General features: G+C 36.0%; 1 protein-coding gene across 1 annotated transcript in view; it reads left to right on the plus strand.

The window, feature by feature from the left end:
- The window catches only part of EMB2771 (E3 ubiquitin ligase), a 497,708-nt gene that overhangs the window by 128,460 nt on the left and 347,620 nt on the right, over nucleotides 1-21,628 (plus strand). Inside the window, exons 7-8 of the mRNA XM_089384149.1 lie at nucleotides 15,909-16,075; nucleotides 16,170-16,239. Of these exons, the coding sequence (XP_089240275.1) occupies nucleotides 15,909-16,075; nucleotides 16,170-16,239 (237 nt within the window). The remainder of the gene's footprint in view (nucleotides 1-15,908; nucleotides 16,076-16,169; nucleotides 16,240-21,628) is intronic.

Below are 21,628 nucleotides of genomic sequence, written 5' to 3' on the forward strand. Positions count from 1 at the left end.
TACTTCAACCTGTACACCCCCCCGCGTATCTCCTTTCCACACAACTTGCAATACAAGTTTTGTTTATCATTCGGAGCTTTAGGTTCACCATATTCCCAGAAAGGATCCAATTTCCTTGGCATGTTTGTTTTTGAATTTTGAATTTGCAAACCTATGGAAAAATAAGGATTAGGAAATAGGAATTTAGGATTGCAAATTACAATTTAGCATTTACAAAATTACAAAATACAAATTTCCAAAATCCAAAGTTCCAAACCCAAGTTACCCAACCAAATGGCAATGCCAAAAAACAATGAAAAAACATAAACAATGTTTAAAAAAATGAAAAAAAAAATAAAATTGGTTCCCATACTCATACCAAGTTACCCATCCCAAATCAATGAAAAAATTACAATAAATTCTTTAAAAACAAAAGGAAAATGGTGCCCACTGCCCATATGAAATTTGCCAACCAAAAACAATGAAAAACAAAGTTTTTAAACAAGGAAAACAAAAAAAAAATAATCTACATACCGTTTTTATGGAGAAATTTGTGATCTCCTCTTGAAATTCTCCAACAAGCACTTGGATTTGCTTCCAAACCCTTTAGCTCCTCTCTCCCAACACTTCTCCTCCTCCAACGCGCGCCCAAGTCAAAAATGACATAAAAAAAATCGCATTTTGGTTATTATAACCAATGCTGTTAAAAGCGCGAGCAGGATTAAATCGGCGCCGGGAATAAAGCGGAAAAAATCGGAAAAAGCGGGAAAAGAGCGGAAAAAAGCGGGAAAAAAGCATTTGGTACAAAAATATTCATTTTTTTTCAATTTTTTTAATATCTAAACCATCTACAACATAAAATAAATACATTGACACATAAATATGATAAAAAAACTAATATATAAGATGTTTAATATCATTTCTAGCGCTAAAATCACACATAACATTGAATCATGTCCTGAATAGTAAGTCTTGACTCATGAGTCCCAGCTCAGCCTCAAAATATCAACAAAAAATATAATAATGTATCTCATCATGTCATAATGTCATATACAATAAAATGAAAGTCTAATGACCAAAAAAAATCCAAATTTTCATTATAAAATGACCAAAAAAAATCCAAATTTTCATTATAAAACTCACTGCCCCGCGCCCCCGAGCTTTTTTGCGAAAAAAGCGGCAAAAAAAATTTTAGGCGCTTTTTTCCCATAAAAAGCACGATTAAATCGGCTTAGGGAAAAAAGCGCGCTTTTTTGAAAAAAGCGCGCTTTTTTGAAAAAAGCGCGATTTAATCGCGCTTTTAACAACACTGATTATAACCCGCTGCCCCGCGCCTCGCCGCTTTTTACATAAAAAGCGCGCTTTTTTCGGAAAAAAGCGCTATAAAAAAGGCCGCTTTTTACCGATAAAACGCGGGTTTAAATCGGCGTTCGGAAAAAATCGCGATTTAAACGCGCTTTTAACAACACTGATATGGACAACGTTACTTATATGGACAACGGTGGTATTAAAGGTGGAGAGCGGATTTATGGATGGGTCGTATGGTACCAGTGTTTAACGCAGAGCGCTATTACCTGTGATATGGTAACTGCTCCTGTACAGTCGGGTCATACAATTTATATAAACAAAATGCTATCACAGTCTTCAAAAAATATTTAACATAGAGGCAACATACTGTCACCTTTCTCCATACCACAGTGGAGGAATGGTATCGCAGCGGAATGGCTTGAAGGTCGAGCACTGTGCGTGGAATGGACGATGGAGGACACCCTCCGGGACTACTTCAAGCATGCTTCGCTGCTCTCAACCATTGACGGAGGGCCTACTGTTCAGAGGAGAGGAGTTTCCAACATTCAATAGAGTCGTCAACATTCAATGCATTCAACCTGAGTCTCCAGATATGGAGGCCGGAGGCACAATCGAGGTATGCCTGGAATATGGGCCAAAACGCATATGACAATGTATGGAAGGTGGGTTTAGGCTTTAGGAGTATGACAAAGGTGCCAGTTCTGTAGAATAGGTAGAATGTAGGCAGGAGGGAGTTACAAGGGCAAAGAAATTGACAAAAATGACGGATTTTGGAGCTGCCAGAAAAATGGCATAAGGGAGTTACAAGAGTAGAAAACTAGAAATAGAGGCTAGCTCTGATACCATGTTAGGCCAGGAGGTAACTCCTCAAATGAGAATATGTTTATTCATTTGGGCTGTTCATAGTTATATACATGAGGGAGTGACTCTTGAGTTTCATCTCCCGATGACTCTTCATCTTCTCTTATTTATTATTTACACTATATACAATTGTTCACCCAATCCCTATGATTAGGTGTCAACATGAACACTGTATTTCTCTGCTGCACATTTGATGACAATCTAATAGAAGAAGAATTTTGAAAGGGTTTTACCTCTTGTGGGGTTTTTCCCTAGTCTTTGACCAAATATGTTGTCTCTCTTGTTCTTGGCTGTCTTCTCTTGTGCATTGGTTTACTGTTCTATCTACAATTGCTTATCGCTGTTGGAAGATCGAATTATATTGGATGAATTGATTGCTAATTGAAGAAGAATTGGAATAAGTGATTGCGTTAAGCATAGAGCACCGAAAAATTTAACATGGTTTCAAAGCTAAGGTGAAGACAAGCCCAAGGAGACAAGAGACGAGCAATCACTTTTGAAGGAATATGATTGGAAGAAGTTTACTCGGTCAAGATGTCTACCTCATACTTCAAGGATGCAAAGAAGTTGAATGACTCATCTAATTTTGTTTCTCGAAAGATCAGGTTGGAAGTGACCTTGGATGAGAATGATGTCTTGGAATATGTGGAAGCAAAAGGTAATTGAGCCTCCGGAAAATGCTCGTGTTGTTGCCAAAACCAAGTATAAGAAAGGTGAGGTCAAAGCCAAGAAAATAATTATTGATTCTTTGATAGATCATTTGCTTACTTATATTTCAAAGTTGAAGAAATCTAAGGATATCTATGATACGCTGGTTAGGATGTATGAGGTCAACAATTTGAACCACATTTTTTCCTTGAAGCGAAAACAAAGAGCAAGATACTTATCTTTTGGTAAAATGGTGAAGGCTCCATTTTAATTCAATCTTTCTGAGGGATACTTACAACTTATCAAAAACAATTCAAGAATTTCTAACAAGACATATTAGATTTATGAACTCTAGAAATCAAAACATAAAAGACAAACATTACAAAACTTAGAATAGTAGACTTAGAAGGATATGTAAGAGAAGACTTAATAGTTTAAGTCTTTGACTTCGTATTCTTCAGTCTTGTTCTTCTTTGGTGGAGCTTCATCAACGATAGTTGCATATTCCATTTCTCTCGTCTTATTCTTTGGATTTTTAGGACATTGACTTTTGTAATGTCCCATCTTATGACAATTGTAATATTCAATCTTTGATAGACCAACCTTGTTCTTTCGTCCTTTGAATTTCTTGTATCCTCCCTTCTTCTTGTGATGAGTAGAATACGCATTGGAGGTATTGTTCTCTTCATCTTCCTTCTTGTCAACTACTATTGAGATGCGGGCTTCTTCTTGACTACAAGCATTCCATATTTGTTCAAAGGTTGGTGTGTCCTTCCAACTACTAATACATGATGCAAAAGAGCTCCATGATTTTGGTAATAATGCAACAATCACAAGTTCTTTCTTTGGTACAACTTTATCAATGGCTTGGAGTTCATCTCTTATTCTAGAGATCCTTGTAAAATAGGAAGATACAATATAATCCTTTGTCATTTTTATTGTTCTTAGTTCATTCTTGAGACTAGCCACTTGTCCAATGTTCTTGATGGTGAATAACTTGGAGAGGGCTTCATACATTTCTTGTGTAGAGTCTTTATTGAATATGTATGGGATTAGATTGTCCTTTACCCCATCTACAATTAAATTCATAGCTAAGATGTCAGTTTACCTTTACTTTTCTTTTCTTGCATCATTTGTTGTTTTCTCAACTTTTCCTAGAACAAAATTCAATATTTTGTGCTTAACAAGGATGAGATCTATCCTCTTCTTCCATGACCTATAGTTGGAGGTTCCTTCTAGCTTATTTTTTGTCTTCATTGAAGTTGTCATGAAATTTACAATGTCTCCTTTACTTTATCTAGATAGTAGGCTTTCCTCTTCTTATATGATCCTTTCCTTAATGATCTTCCTTTGTTCCTTCCTTCAATAGATTTTCAAGATGCCTTTTTTTTCCTTCTTCACCTTAGCTTTGATACCATTTTAGAAAATCAGAAAGGTAAAAATATTTTCTTATGTTGATAATTACTTGTGACATTCTTATATTCTTATTAGTTTTCTTTATGTTTTTCTCATCAAGTAATCATCAAAATAAAAACATGAAGATCAAGGACACTAGATATAGGCACTCAACCCGGGCTAAAACCCCTAAGAAGGGGAAAACCCAGTCAAACTCTTTTACTAGTAGATTCAAATCAAACTTGAGACAATCTGAGGCCTTAGATCAGACCAAAAGACCTTCCTCTTCCACCAAGTCAGCCTTCCAATATGATTTTGTAAACTTCAGTAATCTCTTAGCACAAGATATGTAAGATACAAAATGCGTTTGACATAATCAACTTTATGAATCAAAACATGTGAAACATATCTTGCCAAAACACAAAAATCAATAATTAACCTGGAAATGTAAAATAAAGGAAATGCTAAACCAAGGCATCAATATCCAATTAGACTTGAAGCATGAAAAAAAAGCACTTGTTTGAAAGGATTACAATACTGGCTTTTGGAATAGACTTTGCATATGAAAACTCAAACCATCAAGAGACAAGTAAGTAAATGTAATGGAAAGTACTTTTGATCAATTTTATTAATTATCTTTACAACAAGATTGCAATTTAACTCTTCAATCCTTAGATTTCCCCCTCGCTCAAAAATATGGATCTTACAGTGAGGAGTCAATAGAGGAGTAGAGAGTCCCCAAGATGTCTACTTCAACCAACTTATGTTGGAGGTAAAATTTTAATGAGGCTTGGAACCTTCTTATACTAAAGTGCCTAGATGAAGTGCAAAACGTGTTAGTTCCCCAAATCAAACTAATGCTACATGCAAATGCTTCAAAGAGAAATAGTTTGCAAAACGTGAAAGGCTAGAATGTAAATAAGCTCATATGTGTTTGCACCATTGAATGAAAAATAAGCAAGTAAAATAGAATAGATTGCTTTAAGCTACTATTGTTTCAAATAAATGATAGTGCTCCAATAGTTTCCCTGACATATAACATAAATTGACCAAGTAGTGAAACATATATTTGAAGAAATTATGAAACAATTAAAATTTGCCAAAGTATGAAGTGTTTACACATAAGATGAGATTTTCTCAAGTTTACAATTTGGAAGCTTATGCATGCGGGAATTTAAATACAAGATTAGTAAAAATTTACATGAATGAAATGTATTGATTTTAAGCATGCACAATATGAAATTAAAAGCTAGAAAGCTAAGAAAACCTAGAAGCAAGATTAGACCCCCCACAAGAATCCCTCTTCTAAATGAGGAAGGGGGATGCCATGGGAAAAATCCCAAGCTCCCTCCAACATTTTTTTATCATCTTTTACTAGCTCTTATAGCAGGTAAAATTGCTTCTAAGAGGGCTGCCCACAATGTGAGAGAGATCTTTACAAAGATATGAATCTAACAAAGCTAGAATCTCTCCCAAAAAAAAAGAAAATAACAACAACAAACTTGAAGATGGAAAAAACTCTCCAAAAGAGATTCACAAGACTCAAAAGGCACACGACCTAGATGAGTTTTCAACTCTCTCCCAAGTGCTTATGACCTCCCTAGAAATTAGTCTTTGGATAGTGTGACGGGGTCTTGCATAAACACGAGTGAGTAGTTTCCCAAAGCTTCTCTTCATGCTCCTTGTTGCCCAATGCTCAAGCCTATGGCCTTTATCAGTGTAAAATTAGGAAAAGAAACAAAAACTAAACTTAGAATTTAATATACAAAGTACTAGCTCAAGTAATGTGAGTGAACCCCCATACTTACCTAGCTTTGGAAATGACTTTTGAATAAGAGATATAACTTTGAAAGAACTAGAATCAAAGTATTATTTTGAATTTAAATAGATGATCAAATAGCTATAGAGTAAGAAAACTTCTTTTTTTCTCTTCGTTGGATGGAAGACTTGGAGCGAAAAAATCGTTGAGTCTTGGATCACTGTGATTCTAGGAGTGAGTTGATCTAATTGAGATTTCTCCTAATTTTAGATGGATTCTTGCACACAATACAAAAGAGCTTCTCTACACACTTTGATACGTATTAGTTTGCACAAGATTATAGCAATATAATGAATAAGATAAACCAATCATTCCTCTTAAAATGAATTGGAAAGCTTGTCCCTAGAATACTATTTTAAATCAATGATATGTGCAAGATAGCTTGCACACATCAATCCAAGCAAGATGGCAAGTATAAACTAATATTAATTCAATATGCAAAATAAATTAAATACTAGCGATAGCATGAAAGGACATCACCTCATAACGACAAGAGAACACCAGCCAAATAGCCCCAAAGTCTTGATTATATTAAGAAAATATGCAAGTACAAAATGACATAGTTTCCTCAAGCCCAATAGCTCATAACATGATAAAAAGATGAGAACCAAAGCTCATTTAAATAGGCAAATGGGAGCCAATCCCAATGGAGAAACCAAGTGATAAGTGGAGAAATGGTGGAGATCACAAAGCCAAATTGAACTCCAAGTGTATGAGAGGCCAAAACATATGTGAGGTTAAATCTGAAATGTGGTAGCGAGTTCTTCTCTTTGACTGGTAGCGAGTTCCCTTGACTGATGTGTGCATTATTTTCATGAGAAAATTGTGCAACTTAGTGGGAGTAAGTAGGAAAAATATCCCACTCAACTAGTTGTTAACCCAAACATATGAAACAGTGATAAACACATGTTAAATCTGGCTTCCTATAGGCTGGAGTAGACTGTTGCGTATCATCTTGTTTGGCTGGCAGTAACATATGCTTACGCTGATCCCATTGGCTGATATGTATGTGAGTGGGAGACAAGTGAGAGTAAGTGGGGGCAAGAACTGTCCTATGTGGCAGTTCTGTCCCCACTCAAAACTTTTCCAAATTCGTGAGCTTAAAACATGCCCAAACTGCTGCGTATGAACTTAACTGCTCCTTGAGTTTTCAAACTGCGGTTCATTATTTTTGTAGACCACTGTGTTACTGCGTGTGATTGAGAGTGTACATGTTCAAATTGTGGAGACAATCTCCAACCAACTGTAATTATAAACCTTCAATTTTTTGGCAGCATATTTCTCTACGTTGAAAGTTCTCTGACTTGCCTTGTGTGGAGTTTCATTTACACATGCATATTTCCCTTTGATAAACCATACATAGAGTAGGAGGGTGAGGTGGGGTCCATTCCTCACTCACTCTTTTAACTTTAGACTTATATTTGAATTAAATCACAAGTAAAGTTTTAGCATATGTAGCATTTCATTCACTTTACGTGATGCCTTTGACCACCCTTTTGACTTTCTTTGACTTGAATTTTTGACTTGACCTTGTTGTACCTTATGAGGTGGGCCCCACATGCTTGCCACATCACCCTTGACTCTCCACATAATTTCCATGTCAAAATTTGACTTATTTTGACTTTGGAAAAATTTATAAAATTTTCCAATTATTCATTTTTTGAAAATTTTCCTCATTTTTTCTACTGTCATTAGGAAAATCGACTTTTGAGGGATTATAAGTTATTTTTTGACCCTCAAAGTGGGTCCTAGAATAATGTTGAGCGCCTGAAGATGAATTTCCAGTAGTCACACACCCCAAACATTTCCTAAGGCCACTTATTTACATCATTACTTTGAAAATAGTTAAAAAATCCCGTTTTGCGGGAAATTTTTAATTATTAAAAAATTCTACTTAGACCTAGTCAAATTCCACAAAATTTTTTGTGTGATCTAGTATGGTAACATATATCGGCTCTAGACACTAAGATGTGTTAGAGGTTCAACTTTCAAACCGTCACCTTGGCTTTGGGGTAAAAAATGAGTGAAAAAACCCAAAAAATTATCTGCCTTTGAAAAAGAAGGGATAATTAACCAGATAAAAAAAACTCGAAGGTGTACTCGTTTGTTGATCTGTACTCGTTTGCTGATCGAGTCCCAACATCCTAGTCGTGTTACAGACCCAAAAACTCATCATTATTGGTATCACTTATTACAATTCCCCGTAGGGTGTGGAATTTGGGTACAAAAAAGATGATGAGAAGATCGAAATATAGTTAAAAAACTCTATTGACTGATGATATCTGATGGTACAAGTTTCCTATGGATCATCCTTGGGCATGGAGTCTTTCATAGAATCATACCACTCCAGTGGTCAACATACCCAATGACTGAGATTTCACTGTTACTATGTCTTGTTCTCAAGATGTATGTTTCCTCTCCTTTAGCCTAGCCTTTCTTTTATAAGCTTGAGTAATGACTAAACCCACGATCCTAATCTCCAAAGTGATTGATAGTTGAGATTAGATCTCACTTCATTTGAGATCGACATTTGAGACTTGCCTAATTCTCTAATGCAAAAACCTTCTCATTTCATGAGATTAACTCACTTTTGTCTAGTGAAAGAAATTACTCTAATCACTAAAGTAATTGCTAAAGTTAAGGGTGTATTAGGTGACTTCTGCACACCTAAACGCTTAGCCATGTTTAAAAGTACATGCCCGAGTTATAAACATCAACATAATCTATGCTATGCATATCACATTTAAAAATTAAATTAAAAAATTATGAAACATATAAAGGAAAAATGCCATGCTCATACATATGTAGCTATATGTAGTACGAGGATTTTAATATAATGAAAAATAAGAATATCTCTGTATATAGAGATGTGAAATTTATATAAATATAAATAGTATTATAAAGAACCAAGATAGATTCATCTTAATTTTGAATCTATCAAGCATTGAGAGGGATCAAATATGTCAAGGTGCAAGCCTGTTCTCAAGTTTTGCATTCAAGAAGGGGTTTGCATCTTGAGAGATTTGATCCCTCCCAACATGGATGGTCAAATCACTTAGCAATTGTCCTTTTACTTATGCCAAATTAGCATGCCATATATGGCTGTAAATAACAATGCATAAAAAATAACAATGCATAAAGAACATATATAGTTGAAAATCAAATCTAGAAATTTCACAAGTTTTTTATAGCTGGAAATTTCAGTAATAAGCTCAAAATGAAGTACATGTACATACCATAGCTGTCTCTCAAGGCTTGTACAAATCCTCACAGCTCTTCAAACCCTAGCTAGGGAAAATTAACAAAACCCTAGTAACCAAGAAGACCCAATATGCAAGAATCACTCCAACAAATCCTTTAAGCCAAGATGTCCTCTCCTCACAATTCCACCTTAGGGTTTTATTGCACAACCATAATCTCCAATCTCCAAGAGTGAAACCCTAACCCAAGACTTCCAAGATGCTCTGAGATACTCCAAGAAGACCAAGAAACCTCAGTGACATAGAAGGGGCATGTAATTTTCCTAACCCCACCTTCTGATTAATTATTACTTAGCAGATTCCTCACTGTAACATTGCAGATCTACTGAATAAAAACACTTTTGGGATTTAACAAGCAAACAAATGATAACAATAGAAGCAAATTGATACACCAATTTCATTCACATGCACACATATATTTCTGCTCTTCAAATCTGTTGTTTCATTAACAATAATCAACAACATACAAGGGCTCCCTTCCTAGGATAATGACCCTTTAAGGAAAAATACATATACAACAAAACTTGGAGATATTCTAGCTGATCAAACCCTTTGCATTTCTGTCCTTAGATCTTGCTGGCTGATCTAGATCCTTTTCCTTTTCTACCCCTTGCACTCTTCCTTGGACTCTGCACAATTGCATGAACTCTTCCTCGGACTCTGCACAATTGGATGAAAGTCCTTCTTCACCCGATCACTGAGATCTCGCTCCCACTGTGTCTTGTGCTCAAAAGATGTGTCTTCTCCCTTTGCCTAGCTTTCCTTTTATAAGATTGAGTTATTGACAGAGTCCTTAACCGCCAAAGTGATTCACTGTTGAGATTAGATCTCAACATCACTTGAGATCAACAATTGAGATCTATCTAATTCACTAATGCAAATAACATTTCCATTTCATTAGATTAACTCACTTGATCTTATGAAAATCAATTACTTTAATAATTAAAGTAATTGCTAAGTTTAAGTGTCAATTAGGTGACTTCTACATGTCTAGACAGTTAGACCTATACAAAAGTACTTGCCTGGGTTACTATCATCAACAGGGCACAAACAGTGAGAGAGATCAAGCACATGTGAAGAATCTAGAGCCTGGAGAGAGAGAGGCGCTAGGATGTGGTCTCTTCTAGGTCACATCTCATCAAAGAGTTAATACAAGTGAGTGAATTGACATTTATTAATGGAAAGACTCTTTTTCTTCCTCTATCTATATGAGAGTTAAGGTAGGCCAACAAATGTGCAACTTAGCCCTTACAAACAACCTACAATGAGTGCTTGTATGCCAATGCAAATAGGCTGCTACACTTTAAAGTACATGTGTTATGCTCCAGGGTGATTTTGTGCACAATAGTGGCAAGGCAAGGCCACATACCTCCATCACAAGCCTTCACGGGCTCCATTGATTGTCCAAAGCATTGCACTCGTCTAGGTCAGCTACCCTTGTAGGATTGTTGTTGAAGCCTTACGTTTGGGCTATCTCCACTTCTCCAAACAGGAATCCTAATTTCCAAATGCCAACTAGGTCTGATGCCATTCTCCAAGCTGCACAATGCTCCTCATCCCATGTGGGATGTTTTCCAAGCAAGTGGATCCTTCACGGGACCCCAATGTAAAGGTGTCAAGCGAACTATCAAGAGAACTCCAACACCTAAGGGAAGAACACTAAGCCAATAACAATTTGAGGTCAAGCATCCATTGAGCAAACTATCTCAACCATGAAAATCCATCAATGACTATCTCTCATGTGCCAATTTATCTTGGATCATTCAGGGCTGAGCATAAACCATGTACCCAAATCTCATGAAGAATCCCAAGCATGGTGTAAACACTTTCGAAGTAACCCTGAAAGTTATCAAGAAGAAATTGGATATGACATGGAATCTGTCCTAGCATCCAATGATGAGGATCTGCTGGTAGTAGAGAAGATACTGCTGATCTGTCCCTGTGTTGAAGTGCCACTTAGGTGATACTATGGGAAAATTCGAAACTCAAGTCCTCCTAACAATTCCAAAGAGAGTGATGTGTACATCAACTGGAGAAAGATTTCTCTATGGCCAGCAAAAGAAGATCTTGCTCCTAAATTGCTCACAGGTTTTTCCATTAACAAAAAAAAATTCTACCAGCCTGTATGGATTCTCTCTTTAACACCATTAAGTCCCACCATGGAAGGGACATATTGAACAATGCTCTAAATTTTGAGAAGATGAGAATGTCAAGAGCGAGAGTCCTATCCAATTTAATATTTCTAAAGCAATGCAGGGATGAAAACCTCACTCCTAATTTCGCCAGATGCAGCCATCCTCTTAATCGTGGTCGTAACATTTCTCTTTTTAATGATCTTAGCAAAACCCTCATAAAACATGAAATTAAATTTGCCAGATTTCAATTGATTAAAACTTCTAAAAATCTTCTGGGTCTACACCTTTTATTGTCCTCTACTCTTAGCTATGGTCTCTGGCGAAACCTAGATGCCCTCACTTATGCCAAAGCCGAGAGATTTCTTGAATTTACTCTGGCCAATAAAACCAGAAAACTTAACTCTCTAAGAAACTGCAAACTCATTAGTAATTCTGTTTATTCCCCTTTACATGGCCATATGCCGTGCGCCCTTCCCAAACCTAACATCCGAGATACAGGCAGCACGCAGGGTCAGCACACTTTTTCCAACCGAAACAGTAGTACCTCCAGCAACGAGGCGCAGAACATCAATGTAGCATGCAATATGTTGGACCTGAGCAGCAGTCCCTCGAGCAGCAGTCCCTCCATCAGCAATACGCAGCATTTTCTTAACTCATCTGCGCAGTTCGATGATCTCATCACTACACAGGAATACCTTAACGTTTCTGCTGAGTGTGATGGTCTCGTCCCTTCGCAGGAGCATCTCAACGCCTCTGCGCAATCTAAGGATCTCGTCCTTACGCAGAAAATTCCAGAACTGGTCTCCACGCAGCAAGAAACGTTGAAGTCTTCTGGGATAGCTAAAGATGGATCGACCTGTAATAATTCCACTATTAGCTCATCTCAGCAAAATAGCGCTGCTGCCCACGTTGCTGCTTGCAGTCTCATCAAGAACACGTCAAATTCGCTTAACTCCCTTAGCAAGAAGTCTATAGTAGTTAATCTTTCACAGCTAGTGTTAGATGACAACCTAAAGCTGCTTCTGGAAAAGGGTTTAAATTTTGCATTATCCCCAGCCAAAATTCCTATATCAGACATCATAAGTAATATTGAAGTAATTATAAAAAACAATGACCAAAATACAGCTGAGGAAATAAGACAAGATGTTTCCAGAATTCTTAGAAATGCCAGACCTCCCCCCAGCAACATATCCAAAGAAGAAGCCATAGCCCTAAAAAACATCAAGAATAACAAAAACATTATAATCTTAAAAGCCGACAAAGGTAATGCCACGGTTATCATGAATAGGACTGATTATGAGCATAAAATGGAAGATCACTTAAACAATAGTGGTTGTTATAGAGTTTTGAACAAAGACCCTAGCAGCAAAATTCTTCGCCAAGTAAGTGACAAAATTAAAAGCTCCTCTCTTGATGCCACCATTAAGAAAAGATTAATTCCTAACAATGCCATTATCCCTAGAATTTATGGAGTTCCTAAAATCCATAAAACTGGTGTCCCTTTAAGACCTATAGTAAACACTATAGGATCTCCCACTTATTGGTTAGCTAAATATCTAGCGAGCAAACTTAGACCTTTATGCGGTAATACTCCCTCTTACATCAAAGATTCTGCTTCCTTCATAGAATGGATTAAAAACCTAGAATTTAATGACAATGACCTAATGGTTAGCTTTGACGTGGTGTCTCTCTACACTATGATTCCTGTGGATGAAGCCCTAGAAGTTTTGAAGAAAATCACAGACCTTGAAACAGTGGAACTTATAAGTATTTGTCTTAAATCCTCATACTTCAGTTTTAAGGGAAAAATTTATGAGCAAACTCATGGTGTTGCAATGGGTTCCCCATTATCACCATTGATTGCCAATCTTTACATGGAACACTTTGAGCAAATGGCCCTTAAGTCTTTCCCCTTTACCCCTGAAGAATGGAAGCGATATGTAGATGACATTTTTGCTAAATGGAGCCATGGTTTGGATAAGCTGAAGGAATTTTTATCTCATATAAATAGCCTCTCTAAACACATAAAATTCACCATTGAAATTGAAAAAGACAACCAGCTCCCCTTCTTAGATGTCCTCCTTACCAAGAAAAATGGTAAACTTAGCCACCAGGTCTTCAGAAAGCAGACTCACACTGACAGGTATCTTCATGCAAACTCCCACCACCATCCTAAACAAAAAGTTGGTGTCATCAAAACCCTAACCACCAGAGCCTCTAGAATCTCTGACCCGGAACATTTAGAAGAAGAACTTGCCCATCTCCATGAAGTCTTTTTAAACAATGGCTATCAAAACCACACTATCCATAAAATAATTAAAGACTCCATTACCAATAAACAAATAAGAAAAACTCGTGATAACCCTAGAATCTCCTTACCCTATATTAAAGGTATCACTGATAAAATTGCCAGAGTTCTCTCTAAACATAACATTATGGTTGCCTTCACGCCCCCCAACACCATAAAAAACATGCTTGAGTCTGCTAAAGACACTATAGACCCAAAAAATCACAAAGGTGTGTATTCAATTCCCTGTTCTTGCGGTAAAGTTTATATAGGGGAAACAGGGAGATCCTTTGGAATAAGATTAAAAGAACACATTAATGATATTTCTAGAAATAGGTCAGATAAATCAGGTCTTGCAGAGCATGCTTGTTCCTCTTCTCACTATATATGTATGGAACAAGCTAAATTAATCCATAAAGAAGACCACTATTTAAAAAGAAGAATTAAAGAGGCAATCGAAATTGAGAAATCCTCTAATAACATGAATAGGGATGATGGTCTTAAACTAAGTAGTACCTGGAAACCCTTATTAAATAAAATGAAAAAATAAATCTTAAGCTAATCCAATTCAACCTTATGACTACATTTGACAATTCATAATTTATTTAATTAATTATATAAATTAATGCATACAATAATCTCTTCTTCTTAAATCATTTCTAAGTAAAGATCTCACTTATACAGCATATCACATAATTTTAAAAATAACATATAATATAATATATTGATGAAATTAATTAATTTATTAATTTAATCCAATTTTTATTAATTTAATTTTCTCCAATTAAAATTAGTTCAAAACAAACATCTCATTTATATTATATCTCACATAATATGAAAACACAAAATAAATAATAAAAAACATTAAATAAAATTAGTTATATATAAGTCTTTTAAATAAAAAATTATTTACTAACTGCAATTTAATAAAATAAAATAAATAATAACATTAATAATAATAATAAATAAATAAATTAATGGAATATAATAAATAAAAGATAAATAAATAATAAACAATATAAATAAAAATTAAATTAAATTAATTTATTAACTTAATCCATATTTTATGTTAGTTTAAATTTCTTCATTTGCAATTATTTTCTCCAATTAAAATTAGTTCTAAACAAACATCTCATTTATATTATATCTCACATAATATGAAAAAACAAAATAAATAATAAAAAACATTAAATAAAATTAGTTATATATAAATCTTTTAAATAAAAAATTATTTATTAACTGCAATTTAATAAAATAAAATAAATAATAACATTAATAATAATAATAAATAAATAAATAAATGGAATATAATAAATAAAAGAAGAATAAATAATAAACAATATAAATAAAAATTAAATTAAATTAATTTATTAACTTAATCCATATTTTATGTTAGTTTAAATTTCTTCATTTGCAATTATTTCAAAACAAATAACATTATTAGGTATAACATAAAAATATTTACATATAAGTCTTTTAAATAAAACTTAATTATTAACTTATCTCAATTTTGAAATTTAAAATAAAATAAATATATTAATATATATAAACAAATAAAAATAAATTAATAAATGAATAAATAAATGAATAAATAAATAAATAAATAAATAAATAAATAAATAAATAAATAAAAAAAAATTTATTGAAATTAAATTGAATTAATTAATTTATAAATGTAAATCTTCCAGCCGACAGTACAAGCTAAGAGATATCTTACGATTCTTCTATTAATAGCTTATTTTCTCGACTCTCTCTTCTCATAATTCAGATCTCATTGCCCTGATGATGGACTCACCTAGCTAGTCCGAAACGTCGGTTTCCTAAATTGCTCACAGGTTTTTCCATTAACAAAAAAAAATTCAAAAACTGACTTATTTATCTTTCGCTACGGGACTGTTGGGCAAAGCTTGTCTCTATTCACTTGGAAAGATGATGCTCATTGAGTGAGTTTAACAAGTTGGAAGTTACTTTCATATTTGTTTAGGATATTATTGTATTATGCTTTATGCTTTTATGATTTTCTAAAAATATTTGGAAAGCCAAATTACATATACAGTAGTGCGATACTCGTTTCAACTAGTAGCACTATACAGCCTCTATTTAATGTTTCTTTGTTAACATTTCTTTGTTTGGGGAGGGGGTTGAATTTCTTTTCATTTTTTGTTTGTTTGTAGAGTGCTTTCTAAACTACAGGTCTGTTATGAAATATTGTCTAGGTGTTTCTGGCAACAGATGATGATGGAGTGCCACTTATTTGCTTTATGCTTAAAGGGAAAAGGAGTTTAATTTCTCTAAGGCTGCCAGATGTTCTGTCTGAAAAGATTGATGTAAGTTGGAGTATTCCTGCAGTTGCTGCAGCACCAGTTATAATAACTCGTCCTAGGTTTGCTCCTTTCTCTTCTGAGCTGAGTTCTTAACTACTATATAAAGTCACTTATCCTTGGATATTGAACTTACACTTTGTATCTGTTTTGTAGACAAAGGAGATGGGGGATTGATGGCTTTGATTTGCTTATCTTAACCCCAGATGGTGATCTCTCGTTATATGTAAGTTGCTGTAGGAAAATCATCGTTTTTTCTTCAAGTGGAATTGTTACACATGCATTGAAGGCAATCTGGAGTATCTTACTTCCTTTCCATGGAAATATGGCTATAATGAATTGTAAAAGCTAATCAAAAAAATTCCAAGATGATTGAGAATGCATGAACGTGCACTTCAAAATTTCATTACACAGATGTTTCATTAGACAGATATTTCGTTGCTTTCTCAGGATCTTGTTCTCAACACGTCTTTACATAATTTTTGTCACATTTAAAAAATAAAATCAATATCTTTGCTAACTATGTATTTGTAGCTGACGGTAAAAATATGAAGTTTCTAGTGGGATCTTTGTGATTATTTCTTCTTTTTAAATATAACAGATTAATCTTGGAAGTCGATGATTTCTTTGGAATCGTAAAGAAATTAGGAGGTTAGCATGTGCTACTATGAGTTTGTCTCTATTGCCTGTATAGAAGTGATACTTTAATGTTAGTGCAAGATTAGAGTCAATAACAAATTCTTCTATTTCAATTTAAGATGCCCAAAATGGGTGTCAAGTATGATTTCTGAAACATGTGTTCTTAAGATTTTAGGAAATGAAGAAACTGCTGTACTGTGTACACAATTTCCACACTGATACATTGTATATATTAAAATGGTAACATTCTGTTATCAATATGATCTAGGAATATCCTGTATCATTAGTTCTGTTTTCTTTCCAAAGAAAATATCGAACTTTCGATTAAGGCAATAAAAAGTTACATTTGTAGATGCAATTAAGCATTCAATATACTGTATGTCCCTCGGCAAAACATATAGTAATCCATCTCTGGGCCAATCGTAGAGTTTTAAACCTACTCAAACCCAAAATGTCAAAAAGAGCCAGAACCAGATCTAGGGCCTCCCCATTAGTGAGGAAAATGACCCTTTGGTAACTAGACATTGTTTCAAAATATACTAAAAGCCAAAACATGTAACATCATATAGAGTTTGTGTCAACTGTAAATCAGCAGTATCAAAACATAACTGAAAACAAAATAACTCTGTTTGATGAACGACCCATTCCATCAGGAGATATAAGGCTGTTGATCTGACACACGGATCCTGTCTTCATCAACTTCTGTTATGCGCCAGGAGCCCATATCCTGTTGCAGACCCTCCTTAGAAAGGAGGTCTGCGTGAGTGTTCCGCTCCCTGTAAATGTGACAGACAGTTATGAGATCAAAAAACTATTTCAAATGTAAAATTTCTTCAAGTAATGGAATCAAAATATAGTTTTGACATCTTTGTTTTCCGTTAAATCATTAATAACATTCCTTGAATCCCCAAATATTTGTATCAATCCCATCCTCATGTGAATAAGCCAACATAGTAAAAGTTTCAGAGATTGTAGTTCAGCAAAATAATTTGATCCCGGGCAAGGCCCACCGAAGCTTTCTGGAATTTTTGCTTGTTTTCATAAATGACAAGACCTGAGCCACAATTGCCCCATGGATCTGATGCACCATCAAAATAAGCCCATGGAATGCCACCTCTGATCTGTTCTTCTCTTATCAATCTAGGTGTTTTGACAGGGTTTGGCGGAGGTAAAAGAGCATAAATCGAGGCACTTTCTACCATAGTTTTAAAAACCGGCCACAAAAACCGGTAACCGGTCTAACCGGCCGGTTAGAGGCCTGGCCGGTCCGAACCGGCCAAAAAACCGGGTTAGATACCTCATGTGCCCAGAAAACAGCCCTAACCGGTAAAAACCGGCCGGTTTAGGGCGGAACCGGCCGGTTTATGGACAGCCCACCGAATTATGACAAAAAGTGCAGCGGTTTTGTGGTTTAGGGGTTTTGGGGGTGAGGGAAAGGTATTTTCCCTCCAAAAACACCCTCACACTTGCTATAAGAGACCCCTCTCACTCTCATTTGTCTCACACAACTGATTTGGAGTGTTTGTGAGTGTTTGTGAGTTTGTTTGTGAGCTTGGAGAGTGTGGAGTTTTTGCTGAAGTAGTCATCTTGGAGTTGGAGTTGGAGCTATTTTGGAGATAGTGTGTAGCTGTCAGTGGAGTTGCCATCTTCAAGAGGAGGCTAAGGGAGCTAGTTTGCATTTCCAGGTAAGGATTTGCACTTGATAATTCCTCATTTGAGTCTGCTGTCCATGAATTTTTTTTTTGTGTTATAAACTTCTCACTTCTATGATCTACCATCCAGGGAGTCATCATGCCTCCAAAAGCCGAAGATATTGCATGGGCTCATTGTGATATGATTGATGGCAAAATGATCTGCAAATATTGCCAAAAATCCATTCAAGGAGGGGGTATTAACAGGTTCAAGCAACACTTGGCTGGGATAGGAGGCCATGTAAAGCCATGTGGAGCACCAAATGAAATAATAGGGCATATTAGGGCAGAATACCTTCAGAAGTTTGAGACTCAAGTCACTGAACCAATAGGGAAGTTTGTGGCTACACAGTTTGGGAGTCGAGACTCAACCAACTGAGTTTGATCATGATGACTGAGACTCATGAGAAGTTTCAACTTCAAGTGATAATGTTGATCACTATTATAGTATTACTATTATCATATATGTAGAGTCTAGACTGAAGTCTTGTAGTAGGCCACTGGCCCCATAGTTTGTAGGCTTTATTTTTGCACTCTAGTGGCCATTTAGAGCCTCATTGCTTATGTATTTTGTCGATGATATGTATTGCACTCGGTGCCATTTTGATATATTCACCTTTAAGGCTTTACATGGTATATCAATGAGCAATCTTTGCATATTTTGTCTCTATTGGCTTGGAATCATGGTTTTAAATCTTAAAAATAGTTTTTTTCATTAAAAAATAATTATTTAATGTACTTTTCTAAATCGGTTCGTTTAGACCAAACCAGTCCCGGTTAGACCGGTTCCGGTCGGTAAACCGGTTCATTAGGTGGACCGGTCCGGTCACCGGTTCCGGTTTTAAAAACACTGCTTTCTACAGCAATAGGAGAATGAGAAGGGACCATATCCTGAAAAATGCTTCTGTTTCGGGCCAGCCAAATGCCCCATGAAATTATCGGAGGGAGATTTTTCATGTTTTACTCCGAGACATCCTTCCACCATCTATGCCAGGCGTCACTTATATTTGCTCCGCTCCAAGTTTGGGTTTTCCCCAATAGTCTCCCTGTTTCTTCCCATGTCTTAATACTGAAAGGACACTTCAGAAAGAGGTGTTGGACTGATTCTTCCTCACTTTTGCACAGAGTGCACCATCCTGGGCCCATTTTATTTCCGCTTCTAGAGGTTGTCCCATGTAGGGATCTTGTTTCTTAGGATGCACCAAAAGAAAAGTCTTGATTTTGCAGGACTTTTTAGTTTCTAGAGCAGTTTCCACCACCAATCCTGTACTCCCCAAGCCCTTCTTACCATAAGGTAGCTGTATCCAAACTTTGGAGAGTATTTGCCTATAGGAGCATGTATCCATCTAAGCACATCTGACCGATCCCTTAAACAAACATTTGTTCTTTGGAGTTCTCTTATATAATTCTGCTATTCCTTTACCCATTGGGGTTCCATCTGCACATCCTCTGCTAATTTCCATCCCTGATGCCATATTGTCGACAAATCTTCCCTTGCAATCTGATGTAAGAAATATAAACCCTGGGAATGTAAGCAATTTATAACCTCCCTTGAGAGGGCATAACCCTCATTGCATCCCACCCACGGGTCTATTCCTATTCTGAGCTTCTCCCCATTGCCAATGTGCCAAGCCAATCCATCTTCTATAATACTGAAAGAGTCCAAGGTTGCCTTCCATAACAACTGATGTATCGAGAGACTTCTTGTTTGGACTTCGCAGCCACAATCCGGTATACAAGAATTGCAACCAGGACCGATTTAATCAAAACCAATCTTCCCGCTCTCGACAACCATTTATAACTCCAGTGTTTTATGCGGTTTTCAATTTTTGCCAGGAGCCAGTACCGATCTTGTTTTTTATAAGAGTCTGGTTTTAGATGGAATCCCAAGTACTTGAAACTCTCCTTCATCGACTTAGCTTCAAGTGGGAGGACTGAGGTAATCCTATTAATTTCAATCCCTGAGAGACCTTCCAGAATCAAAGATGATTTTTGAGCATCAATACATATTCCTGTTGCAGCAAGGAACAAGTCAAGTGCATCTTTTATATGCTGAATGTCACTTCTGCTTCCATCACTGAATAACAATATATCATCAACAAACAACAAATGCGTGATATACAAATTTATAACAACTTCAATACCTTTTAGGTCTCCTCTTCTCTTCCCATCCAGTATCAGCTGACTCAGACCTTCGGCTGCTAGTAAGAAAAGAAGTGGGGACAGTGGGCAGAGCGTATGGCCCCTTCTCATTCTCCTATTGTCTCAAGCCTCTCTGGCTATGAAAGAAAGAGGAGGCTGCCCCGTTGATGAGGACAAGGAAATTGACATTTGATATACATCCCATCACCTAGTTTATAAAATCAATACTGAACCCCAGATGGGTCATTAGCATACGTATATAGAGCCAACTGATTTTGTCATATGCTTTAGATAGATCTATTTTTACAATCACCCCTTTTTCCTACTACGTTTGATACTGTGCAATGTCTCCTAGGCCACCCCAATTGATTCATGAATCTGCCTTTCGTTTAGGAACCCAAATTGTTCCTTAGATATGTTGCTTGATAGGATAGGTTTCAAACGGACTACAATAAGCTATAATTTTATAAATGCAATTGCAGAGAGAGATAGGCTGAAATTCCTCAAAAGATGAGGGGTCCTTCGTTTTAGGAATTAAGGTCGGAAAAGTAGAGTTAAGAGGTTCATATACCTCTCCATTTACCCGGGATTCCTCCACCACCCCAGTGAGTTCATCCCAAATAAGGTCAAAGAAGTGCTAGAAAAATTCCACTGTCCAATTGTCATGACCTTGGCTCTTGTCTCTCTGCATATTTTTTAAAACCCCTTCCACCTCCCCCTTTGACACAAGTGCCATAAGCATATCATTTTCCTCCTCCTCCACATATTGAGGAAAGAGTTGGGCAACCCGAATCACCTCTGCAATTATGACCACATCTGGAGCTTTAAATAAGTTTTTAAAGTGGTTCCTTCCCATAGAGGCTAGGTTGGCAAAAGATTTTGCTATGCTCCCTTTTGTCGTTTTCAACCCCCATATTGTGTTTGCGTTTTTCCTTGCTTTAGCATAATTTTGAAAAAAATCGAATTTTCATCATCTACTGCTAGCCAAATTGCTCTGCTTTTTAGCCTCCATTGTTCTTCCATATCATTTAGGATTTTCCTTCTTTTAGTCTCCAGTTTTTTATCTTCTCTTTCTTCTCTTCTGTCTCGTATCCATCCATTTCCAAACTTTCCAAGAGGTCTAGTTCCTCCCCTATCTTGCTT

Source organism: Pinus tabuliformis, chromosome Q (genome assembly GCF_031772625.1).
Source record: "Pinus tabuliformis cultivar Carrire ecotype Pingquan chromosome Q, CPIR1, whole genome shotgun sequence".
Taxonomy (NCBI): Eukaryota; Viridiplantae; Streptophyta; class Pinopsida; order Pinales; family Pinaceae; genus Pinus; species Pinus tabuliformis.